This window comes from Condylostylus longicornis, unplaced genomic scaffold (genome assembly GCF_029603195.1).
Source record: "Condylostylus longicornis isolate FDR11 unplaced genomic scaffold, ASM2960319v2 ptg000148l, whole genome shotgun sequence".
Taxonomy (NCBI): domain Eukaryota; kingdom Metazoa; phylum Arthropoda; class Insecta; order Diptera; family Dolichopodidae; genus Condylostylus; species Condylostylus longicornis.
Window position 1 is genome coordinate 2,448,001 of NW_026578116.1, and position 13,168 is coordinate 2,461,168.

Consider the following 13,168-nt stretch of genomic DNA (forward strand, 5'->3'; position numbering starts at 1 on the left):
TCTTAATCCCCCAGTTATCCAAGAGATTTTTCTTTTAAAAAATTTTAAAAATAAATGAATTTCATTTTATTGGCAGTTGGCACATACCTACCTACTTAACTACATTCAAAATATATAGATTAAATTTTATTTAATTATAAATAGTATAAGAATTTTTAAAATTTAATTTATTTAAATATTAATTAAAAAAAATAAAATGAAAAATTTAAAATTGAAAATTAATTTTTCGTGCTCTTTTACAAATTCAAACAAACAACGCAATAATCTTAATGGATTAAGATTAATAAGAAAAAAGTATTAAAGATCATGTTGGGTTTCGGATTTAAAATAAAAATAAAATTTTATTATTCTGAAATTATAGTATGTAGTTTTCTTATTTATACATAAAATAACAGAAATATTGTATAAGTTTCTAATAGGCTTATTAATAATTAACTGCTATACTTATAGATAAGGGAAACAATAAAAATATTATTTAAAATGTATAGGGTTTATATTGACCCCAAATGGCATAAGAAAGTAATTGCTACGACATTTACATATACATAATGTCGAATGGCATACAATCATCTCTCTCTTAAAGCCGTTTTTGTGGATCACAAATTAGCGAATTTAAACCAAATGACTCAAAGCATGGTTAATACCTAATTTTTTTGTAAATAAAAAATTAACTCTCAAATTAAGGTTATTTATTCAAAATAATATGGCTCTTAGGGAGGTTCAAGTGATTAAATTAAAATGAGGAAAATTAAATTTAAAAAATTTAGAAGTTTAATTAATTATAGCTGATTTTAGAAGAGAGATTACTGTGTTTTGAGTGTTTCGTATACAAAAGTTCAATTCTCACTGTATATTACATACAATATACAATCAAATCTCTTGAAATTCTCTCTTATATTTTTCATTCGAAGAGTGTTAATTTAAAGCCGTTTAAAGTTTTTGAGATGAGTTTCTTAATTAAACAGCAAAAGTTTTTTTAATATATTTTGCAGAAAATATTTAACTTGGAAATTATGTATTGGAAATAATTAAAATTAATTTCATATACAATGATTGTTTATTAACTCAAGTATTTCCATTTTAAATACTAAACAAGCAAAATAAAGTATATACTCGTATATATATGAATTTGATATAAATTCGAAAATGGAATTGTGAATTTATTGTGAATTCGATTTACTCATTAATATTATTATTTAAAGGTATAGGAACTGCTATGTACTATAAAATTATAATAACAATTACATTGCAAGTATGTGTAGTGTATAACAGATAATATAAAATTAATAATAAATTCTTGGAGATAATTTATATAAGTTAATAACAATTTCTTAATAATAATTAACATTTTAAGAAATCATAAAATTAAAAACATTAAACTAAAAATTTGTTTTCTGATTCCTTGAAAATTAAATGAAATTGAAACCTTTTGAAATTAATTTTTAGGCACAATCAAAAATGTGTGCATCACAACGAAATCACGAAAATATTAAAGAAAAATTTTTTTTTTATAAAACTTTGGTTTTTTAATATTTATTTTGTTTTTTTTTTTTTTTTCAATTAAATGAAAATTTTTAATCTAGCTTGACAATTTTACATTCTCCTAACATCTCATATGCTAGTTGTACATATGTAGAATAGAAATACATGTATATGTATGTGTGTATAGGTATTTAAATATTTACATACATAAAATATATTTGTCTTCTATAATGATATTAAATTTTGTTTTTGTTTCTTTATTTTATTTTTTTTTTGGAAAAAAAAGAAAATATTCTTGAAATTTCTACTCAAATATAATATTTTCTTAATTCAAAAGAAAAACTCGAAAATAAAATTTAAACAAAAAGTAGATCTAATAAATTAATATTATCCACAAAAGGGATTTATGTACACATCCATACATACATACACATACATATGACCATATTATATATTTTATGAATATGTATAAATAAATTGTATTATGTGTGTATAAGTGTGTGTGCTCATTCACTCAAATTATGAGAGTTTTTTCTTTCTCTTTTTTCCCGTTTTCTTTACTCTTTGCTTTTTACTTTTTTCCTTAATTTTTATTCTTTTTTTAATTTTTAAATAATATAAAAAGGGTTTTGCCAGAAATTTGTTTAAACTAAAAATCAAAGAATAAACAAAGGAAAAACCAAAAAAAAAAACGGGAAAAACGAAGAAAAGAGAAAAGAGCAAAAACACACACATTCAATTTTGTTTTTCTTTTCTTTTTGTTTTTTTTCTGTTGTCATTCTTGGAAATTGAAATAAAAAAACAAAAACCTTTTTGCATAAATTCAAATGAGTTTTAATTAACAAATGAATAATATGGAAAAAAAATATCATGTGTGGTGAAATAAAACAAAGAAAAAGAAAAACAGAAGTAAAACATAGGAGAAAAAAAATTCTTAACAAACTCACATATACATATGTATGTACATTGTACTTTTGTACTTTAAAACGAATTTTTTTGTAAATTGACTGAGATCATTTCCCTTTATCTTTTTTGTTGTTTCTTTTTTTGTTTGATAATATTTTGTTCAAGAATTTAAAAAAATTATAAAATTTTTTATTTTTCAATACAACATTTGGTATGAAATGAAGTTTGCATTTTCAACGTAACACACATGGATATCAAACCACAGGATGAAAGTCAATCATTCTCATTTTTTGATCCAAAAATGTGTAATTTTTGAGTTGACTTCTATCTCTTGAAATTTGCTCTTTTACGATGATAAGAAGAATTCATCATAAGAATAATCATTACAAAGAGAGCAATAATCTTATTGTATAAGAAGAATAAGACAATACTTAAACATTAAACATTGTTCATTCATTTTGTTTGATAGTTGTGTTGTTTGGCCATCTCTAGATGGATTTGAACTCAATGCCCGAACAATTTTATTGTTACAAAATGGAATAATTACTATGAAATGCAAACGAAAATATGCATTTCTATATTAATTCCGAAGTCACTGACGTTAAAATTGTTAAAAAATGTAACAAATATCGGATCAGTTTTCAAGCAAAAACTCAACTTCTTTTAAGTCATTGTGAATTAGTATAAAATCAAAATTTTATGACTATGGTTAATAATTTAATCCGAATGCCTGAAAATTCACATTTTATTCACATCAAACAGAATCGACTGATTATAAAACAATATAAAAATTTTATAGAATTCAAATTAAATCAAACATAGAATGCTGTACGATTTACAAACAATGACTGACAAGATGCCTTTGAATCACATTGAATTTATTTCGGGAATTGAGTGAAATTACCTTATTGCCTAATAAAATTCGTTTAATCCAGCACAGAACGCAAAAATTAGCTGATTTATACATTAAAATGTTTAAAATTAAAAAGAAAATCAAATCAAAAAGAATTATTTTCAGAATTTTTAATAAATTTTTCTCAAACCATTTTTAATTCATGCCGATACTTACCCGTCCCTCCTATGGCACTAAACTAATGCAACATAAGCTGTCATTCTTTTATTCAAAATAATTTTTCTATCATATGTCAATTGAATTGTTCAGTTGTCACACTCTTGTCAACTATATAAAATTCTTGATATTTAAAATGACAATGGACGATATATAGAAGTTCAACCCCTTCAATTATAAATTATGTTACGAAGATATGCAAAAAAAAAAAATTCAAATTTATTTTTAAATTAACAAAGAATGAACAAATTGTTGAATTTGCATAAAAAAAATATTTACCTTTTTTTTTTTTTGTTGCTTTTTCACCATGATTAAAAAATGTTAAATTTGTTAAAAACCCAGAAAATTGTTTTTATTTCATATATTTAAAAAAAAAAGTAAAGGTATTGAATGAATGAATGAATGAATGAATGAACGAATGAATGAGTGACCTAAAATTTTCATACATATACACATACACTTATTTAACTATAGTGAAAAAAGCATACACAGCATCCAATCACATATATGTACATATTTGAAATCATACTTATATATAAGAGCATAAGTGTGTATTTAAAATGTTGTTATAAAATAAATGCTTCAATCCATGTGATTACAAAAAAAAAAAATATAAATTTAATATTATTTTTCATTCAAATTATTTGAATATAATAAAAATATATAAAAGCGTTGTTGAAATTAGTTGAATTTAAATATTAAACCCTAAATGTATGCAATAATGGGGATGAATGAGTGACTTCTTAAAAAACGACATTGACACACGGAAAAGGAGTAAATTATTTTTTTCCCAGCAGAAGTAGACATTTGGAATATTATTCATTTCATAATTTTATACAAACAATAGTTTGCAACTCTGACATAAGATGGTAGTTTTGATTCAAATAAAATGGGCTAATTGTTCGAATAACACCAAAAAACCTATACAAATTCTTTATAAAATATTGGATTCATAGGGAGCCGACTATGTCAAATTCTTTATTATTCGAAAAATATTATTGCAATTGCACGAGGAAAAAATTGGAGAATTTTAAGCGAAAATAAATTGTATTTTCTGGGGCTGTGTTTCAATAATGTTAGTGTAATTATATAGTAACTAACCCTTAAACAACCTTTAGTTGAATACCAAAAAATAAATTACTGAAAATGCTATTCGAATTCATTTAAAAATTTGCTGTTTCGGTCTCGTCGGTTTTAATGTCTTCGTATAAAATATTGCAGCTGCATAAAATTTTTAAATTGAGTAAAATCCAAATTCATTTTTTATTCAAAATTCCATTCCATTTGAAATACAGAACAGTCCAGAATGTTTTCAAAAAACAAATATTGCAAAATTCAAGAGAATGGTTCTAAAACAATTTTTTCTAAACAGAGGAGAACTTAATCTATGCAGTATTTCAAATATGACTGAAGAACTGCAAGGAGAATAAACCAATTTAATTACATAATTTTTTTTAAAAATTCCAGCTCATACACGAACCCGTTTTCACTATTTTTTTTCTCCCTCTCACTCTTTTCGGTCTCCCTTTTTTTTTTAGAATAAATTTCATATTTATTCAACACAATATCAAAATGTAAAAATTATATATGCAAAAATTTTTCATAATAAAATTTATTGATTAATCTGTTTCAAACACATCTCTCATATAACCCAAATAATTTTCATGACACTAGAATTAAAATAAACGATTTGCCTTTTCATCTTTTGATTTTTTTTCTATTAAATTGAAAAAAAATTTCATATTTTCATTTTAAGAACAAAAAAAAACAATTAAAAACAACAAAGAGAAAAAAAAATTTCATATTTGTTCAACTTTTAGCCCTCATAACATAAAAATGAAAATTAAGAAAAGCTCAAACAATAAAAACAAAAAATTTTTATTGCTTTTTCATTCAAAAAACATTGGTTATTGTTTTTTTCTCTCTCTCTCTCTCTCTTGTTTTTTTTTTCATTCAAGCAATAACATTAATATTTTTTTTGTCGATTTTTATCAATTTGTTAACTTTTACAAACAATATTTCCAGTTAAATAATTAATTTTATGAGAGAAAGCAAAAAAAAAGAGAATATTTTTTCTCTTTCTTTTTTTTTGTTGTTGTCGTGCAATAATAAAATAATAACAACTGAGATTAAAAATAAAAGAGTAGAATTTAAATATTTCAAATATTGACAAAAACTCTACCAACAAACCCAAATGACGTTTTCATTCTCAGAATACTTGTACATAATATAAATATAATATAAATCAATTGAATAGGCTGAATAAATAAAAAAGAATTGTTTGTACTTCATTTTAAATGACAAAAAAAGAGAAATAAAATTTAATTTTTACCATTTGGATTTCACCACAATATTGAATTCCGGCATCCTTTTTTTTTTCTTTTTGGTATATTTTATTAACAATTCTGAGAAAAAATTTTTTTATATATTTAAAATACACCTACTCTTCTTGACTTAAATAATTTCTCTTTCTGTATTTGAATATTTTGTACTGGAACTGATTTCAGTTTTACAATTTTTCTCGTTTTGAAAACTCCTTCTTTACTGAATGTTGGATACAGAATCAATCTCATATTAATATAGGTACACGAACTTTTAATATGAGAGAATTTTTCTCTTATTTTATTATAGAACATTGAACAAACATTAAACAGATATTCTTCCTTCATTGGATTTATCCACACTATTCATCTATATCTTTCTTCTCTTCATTTTTAAATTAAAAGTAGACACTTAATTTCCACACTACTGAGAAAGGTGAATATATTTTTAATTGTTTATGTGAAATTCAAATTAAATTTGGAAGAAAAACAAATATAAAATAAAAAGTGATTAAAATTTTATCACTTTTAATATAAACGCACATTTTTATATGAAATGAACAGTTCGAAGATCAATGAATCATTGGCAGAAAAACGGACACTTAAAAAATTTGTGTTTGTGCTAGAAGATTCTTAAGTTTGTCTCAAAATATTTTGAATTCTAATTTAATTGACAAATTACAAAATTACAAGTTTAATTTGTTATAGGAAAGAGAAACGAAACTTGTAAAAAAAATTAAGAAAATTAAAGAAGAACAGGACTGGTGTGAAAAGTGAAACAAGTTTTTTTAAAAGTAAGAGATGTTTGATTCAATAATTAGTGAAAGCTGATTAAATCTTGACTTAAATTTGTTGTTTCGAACTACTGTAATATTTTCGGATGAAAAAACGGGAAAATAACACTTTTAAGAAAATTTAATTTTTATCACTTCTTTAAAAAGTCCAAAAATAAATCAAAATTCAGATGAGAAAATTTTATGATGCAATAACAAATAGGTCATTTAATATTAACAATTTTTTTTCTCTTTGTCTCTCTCCAAACCTTGTCTTAAATAAATTAATTTATGAGAATGAATAAATAAGCGTAAAAAAGGAGTAAAAATTTTTTAATTCATAACCAACATTTTTTATACACTTTAAAAAAAGATTTTTAGTGCGGCTATCGCCGAAACTCTACTCTTACTTTACTTTTGTTTACGATTCTTCACTTCTCATTTTTATTTGTCACATTTATTTTTAATATTTTATTTGAATTTTTTTTTTTGTTACCCTCTTCATTTTTTTTAATTTCTGTATGTCCTTAATTGTTTTTATTATACATACGAGTATAATTTTATATAAAAAATCATATTTATAAAGGAATTGTGTGAATGATTTTTTAATATTGTATTGTAAATAAAAATAAAATAAAGAAAAAAATGGAACAATGTGAAAAAATGAGATGAAAAATAATCCGCCAATGTGCTGTTGCTGCCTGTTCATTTACCTCAGCATTAAAGGATAATTCAAAGCATGTATGTACGTAGTATAAAAAAAAAAAGCACAAAATTTTTTACCCAGAGTAATTAAGGGACTTTCATTTTATAGAACATTTTATGTACGTGTTTCATTTATAATTTAATGCAAATATTTTACACAATATTCTATCTGTGTATTCCAAAAAAAAAATAAGCTCAAATTTTTTCGAATTACTGTAATTATAAATTAGTTGTAAAAATGTAGTTTAATGGCCAGATTACATCAGTCTGGTATCTACTTTCCGAAACTATACTTCCAAATTTAATATAGTGACACAGGCGGTACGACTCTTTTTTTCGCAAATGTGCTATTTACAATAAATTTGGTATAAAACTAAAATTTCCATTAAACAACTCATCGCCCGAGTGCAATTTTGAACCCTTACGTGATTTTTGATGATTAATATTTAACTGAATGAAGAACACAATGTTATAGGTTTCCAAGGATGATCTTTCAGAATATGTAACTGTTTTTCGCTTTCTCATTTAATTGTGCAGATATTTAGAGTCCGTTTTTAAATAAATTTGGGGCACATTTTGACTTATATCCAAAACCGTTGGCAATATTTTATTAATTTGTTCACTTAGAACTGTTTCACTAAGAAGAAGCATTACGTGAAATTAATAATTTTGAGTAACCTGTTTTTTTAAACACAATGCTTACGTAGAAAAATCTCTCTTTTCTTCTCAAAATATTTATTTAAGTCTTGGATTTTTTTAAAAATGCACTATTTAATGTAATAAATTTGGTAGCTCTAAATTTATTTTTAACTATAATATAAGTGTAAGAATAATAAATAACAAAAAAAATATTAAAATTTAGTCAAAACACACGAAAAACAAAGACCAAATTTAAAATAACCAAACAACTTTTTCCATAAATAATAATATGTGGAGGAGGAACAAAAAGAAAACAAAAAAGTTGTTGATAAATTTTTAATTTAAAAAACCCCTTTTTTGCATATTCTAGAACACAAATAAAATTCAACGCGCAAGTAGGTCCATTTTTGCATTGCTTTATATGCACTTGGATTTTTTAATTATATTTCATAAAATAATTGAAAATTTTATATGATGTGTGTTATAAAATTCGTGATGCCAAACATGTGAAATGTAAAAATAATTTTCGAAATTTTTCACTTTTTCTAAGATGAAGATTCTGTAATATTTTGAAAAGTTGTATGATAATATATTTTTTAAAGAGTGGCTGAACTTAATACAAATTCGAAATTTCTAATACAAAAGAATAATGCACGTTATTGCAATCGGTTTTGTATTAAAAATTTATATTGAAAATTTTCAAGAGATTATACCAGAATCTCTCTTTCACATATTTCTAACTGAGATTTTTCGAATAACTTCTAAATTGTCTATACATTATGGCGAGTAAAAGAGAATTGAGTTCGTGTATTTTATTGAGCTCAATGAGTTTACGATTGAAAATCAGACTAATTGCTTCAGTGCAGTGCAAATTAACACTCAATCAAGAGAATTAATAATAATTGAAGTCATTGTAAACTTGTTACAAAATTTTTCATATAAATGTATGTAAAAAATTTCATTCGATAATCATAGTGTTCTAAATTGTTTAATAAGTAATCCTTCAAGTTTACCAGACTAACCATGGATGTAACTGAAAAATTATTTTTCCACATAAATTTCGGTCTTTAATTTATGTAGATATGCATGTATGTGCATATGTAATATAATTTCATATTTTTTTTATATTCCGTGTTTTATTTACTTTTTTAATTATTTCAATATTTTCATACGGTTGTTATTGTTATTTCACATTTTGTTAAGTCTACTTTTTATTTTACTTTTATTTTTAACATAACAAAATGTTATTGTTTATTTTTACATACCTTTTACCTTATATTATTATTACTTTATATATAATATATACTTTTACATATATTATTTATGTTTGTACAATTGTACACAATTCTGCTGTTCATCTTTTTCTTTTATTATACTAGTATTTATTTTGCTTTATTAAAAAACATAATTTTTAAAAAATGCACATAATATAAACTAAATATATACATATATATAAACAAGCTCATATATACAATTTCATAAATGTATAATCACTGTTATAACTGAGAAAAAGTGTAAATATATTTTTTATTTTTATATTTTATAGGTCCGTTGAATTTGTTGCATTAATTGCAGTTTCATGTACATTCTTCCTATTTATGCATACAAAAAATTTGAACAGTAAATTGCATGAGATGGAAATAAGATTGCAACCATCTGAATTATCAGCATTGGGATTAAATGGTGGCAATTCAATAATTAATGATGATGCAAGTAAGTAGCAATATACTATTATACAAACTATATATATAAAAAAATATTATAAAATAAAGTAGAAAATATTTGGACCTAGAGTAAGGCAAAAAAAAAAAAAATAATAAAAATTTATAAACCATAAAAAAAATGACCATAATTACATTCCGTATTCTACAAACAAATTCATAACAGTAATATTGTAAAAATATTACAAAAACAACAATAGCAATAAAAATGTGACTTTTAAATTTGAAATAAAAGAGCAAAGGACACCATTAGCTTTTAAAATTAAAGGAGGAAAAACGAGACAAGAACAAAAGAGTAAAGAAGAAAAAATTAAATTTTTTTTTTTTAATTTCATGTTTTTATTCGTGTATAATTCTTTTCTTATACCTACTTTATAAATTTCCTCTCCCTTCATCTCTTTGAGTTTTTCTCTTAATTTTTCTTTCATTCATACACAAATAATGTATAGTAGTATTTTGTCTCTTAATTGTACTTTTCGAACGTATATGCAATATTATTTATGATTTATTGTTTATTTTACCTCTTATTATTATATAGCTACCAGTAGTATAACAGTTGAGTCCCTTATATAATTATAGCTATACAAGTACAGTTGCAATAATAAAGAAAACAATTAAAAGACCAGTAGCTATCCATAATTGTTATAGAATATAAGTTTTCATGCTTAATTTTGCATAATTGCTAACATACGTATGAGTTGTGCACATTCACAATTTATATGAGGGTTTCGAACGAAAACTTCAAAAATTTGCTCAGATTAAATAAGGATTTATGCGCTTTTCTTTGAATTATTTGATTTTGTCTAGTCGTAATCGAAGAACCCAGGTCATATAATCTGTTTCGTATATTTTAGTTACTTCGGTTATATTTCTTCCCTTAATCACATTTAGAGGATTAAAAATTTTTGAAAAACAAAAAAATTTAATTATTTCTGAAGTTCATGACGATGCAAGTAAAATTATTCAAAGAATTTAGTACTTACTAAGTTGACAAGCATTAATAATCAGTGAAAATTACCGATAATCAGTAAAAGCTTTCAATCATAACATTATTTCACGCAGCAAAAATTTTGGCATAGGCGTTCAAATTACATCAAACAAAAATTGTTTAAAACTAGATTTTGAATAAAACTTTTTTCAAACCTCTTCTTGAAGCTCTTATTCTCTCTCTTTCCAAACTTTAGAGAGAGCGACAAAAATAATTGGTAGTGGTTAAGCTAATGACTCGGCTTTTATTTGTCATTTTAAGTTAGAAACTCGAATTAATCAATTATTTTGAATGAATTGGAACTGAAAACCTCAAACTTTTTCAAATACCATTCGTATAACCCTGTTTAATTTATGATTTTTCTTTAAAAAGAATTTTAATATAACCAAAAAATAATATACAATTATGTGGACAGTAAAACTATAACCACACTTTTAAATGACAGACTACTGCAAGAATATTGTGGTGAAAATTTATATTTTTTTTTTTACTTTAATATTATAAAAAAATAATAAAAATATGAAAAAAAAAGTAAATTGTGTTTTTATAAAAAAAAAATCTTATTTTTAACTTCCATTTTTTTTTTGTTCTTATGCAAAATAATTAAAAATTTATTCTTATATAATAAAAATTGTTTATTTAAATTCTGTCTACATTCTGCAATAAAATTCATTTAGCATGCAAATGTAAAACATACATTCGTCCCATATGCATAATTTAGTCTACATAAAATGAATATATTAAAAAAAAGGGATAATTAATTTTTGATATGAGATTGAAATCAATTCATGTGCTCCGAGTAGACGCAAATTATGCCTTTGTTCTATATAGAAATGTAATTTTTTTTTATATATTAAATTTAAAATTTCAAGATTTCTATTATTACTATGGAAGTTATAAATATTTGAGCCTATGTGTCAGTATTCTCTTTACACTGGAACTTGTCACTGTTTATACATACGAGTATTCTACGTTTAAATTCTTTAACATTTTATTGAAAAATAATTTAATTTTCGAAAAATTTCTCACAATATATACCTATATCAAATCTATACAAATTTTTACTGAAAGCATTTATAATGAGATTTTTTCATTTTCACCTTTCTCTGCCTATATGTATATTCTTAATATAATAACATTATCTCAATTCCCATTAGAAGTACATTATTATTCTTTGTTAAAATTAAATTAAAAAATTCTCACAAAGTTCTCAATTTTCTTTTTTTTTGTGAAAATCACTTTGTACTATTATTTCCTTTTAATCTTTTGCTATTTTGAAATAGACATTTAAGCGATTATAAAATAATAATACTCAAGACCCTTTGATCAATAATCTGATTTTATAAAAGGAAAAAAAAAATAATGGTTTCAATAATAATTATCTTATACGAGCCATTTAAATTGAAAGAAAATTTCATTTTAGTGAATACGGTATAATTTACAAAAAAAAAAATGTTTTTAACTAGCTAATTGGAGTTTAAGAAATGTTATTCAATTAACATTGTGTTAAAAGATATGTGCTATTAACGTATAATGATTTTTTAAAAAATTAAAGGTTTTATTCTAACAAACCCTTTTCTCTTCCCTCTCAGTTTCCCTTTCCTTTATTAATTTGTAAGAAAGATTAGTTTTAACTATAAGTTGCAAAATAAACTTAAAAGAGGTTTTCTGTTCCTTTCCACTTGCTTATACTTATCTTGTTTGTAAAATTTCAAATGTCAAAAAAAAATCAGAATGTGTACATTATATCATTGATGTAGGGCAGAAACCGATCACCGTGTAATTCTTGTTTTAATGTTAAATGTTAATGACTTCCCATTTACTTTAGAATTTTAGATATTTATATAGCTTATTAACTGTTGTTTCCTAATTTTAAATAATATTTTACAAGTTTAAAATAATTTTAAACATTATTTTAATCAATTTCGAATTTTTTTTTGCATATTATATAAAATATAAAAAATTGCATACTTTTAGGGAAAAAATTTCTAAACTCATTATAATAAGTTGAATTTTTATTCAAAAATCAATTTTTTAATATTTCACTAAATTATTTTCGATAATTTAAGAAAATAATGATTTATTCTCAATTTTTTTCCATCCTTTTCATTTCTATGAGAATTTGTAGTTCTATTATGTAAATATGCACAAGTTTCGAAAACAACACAAATACCTACCCAATTTTTAATTTACATTTTCGAAAACAAAAAAAAAACCTGATAGACATATTACTGTAATAAAGTATTTTTGCAAATAAAATTTCTATTTTTGCATTATAAATGAATTTTTAGAATAGAGGAACTTAATTTTTCAATATTCCCTAAAAAAAAAAAAAGAAAATATTCTCATATATGTATACTATATAAAAATACTTACATAATATACTTTAGTATATACTGATTACAAACAGAGAGCACAAAAAAAAAAAAATTAGATTAATAGCCACTTCAATAAAGAAAATTTTCATTATCCATTCTCACCACAAGAATATTCTTCAGTTAACATAACAAACCAGTCCAAACTCTAATTTCTACATATTTTTTTTGTTGTTCGTTTTGTTTTTT

The 13,168-nt window shown here is 23.1% G+C and overlaps 1 protein-coding gene across 1 annotated transcript in view; it reads left to right on the forward strand.

Annotated features, from left to right (window-relative positions):
- Window positions 1-9,443: 9,443 nt before the first annotated feature.
- The window catches only part of LOC129615801 (heparan sulfate 2-O-sulfotransferase pipe-like), a 134,499-nt gene continuing 130,774 nt past the window's right edge, over window positions 9,444-13,168 (forward strand). The window contains exon 1 of the mRNA XM_055531172.1: window positions 9,444-9,608. Within this exon, the coding sequence (XP_055387147.1) occupies window positions 9,494-9,608 (115 nt within the window). The 5' untranslated portion in view covers window positions 9,444-9,493. The remainder of the gene's footprint in view (window positions 9,609-13,168) is intronic.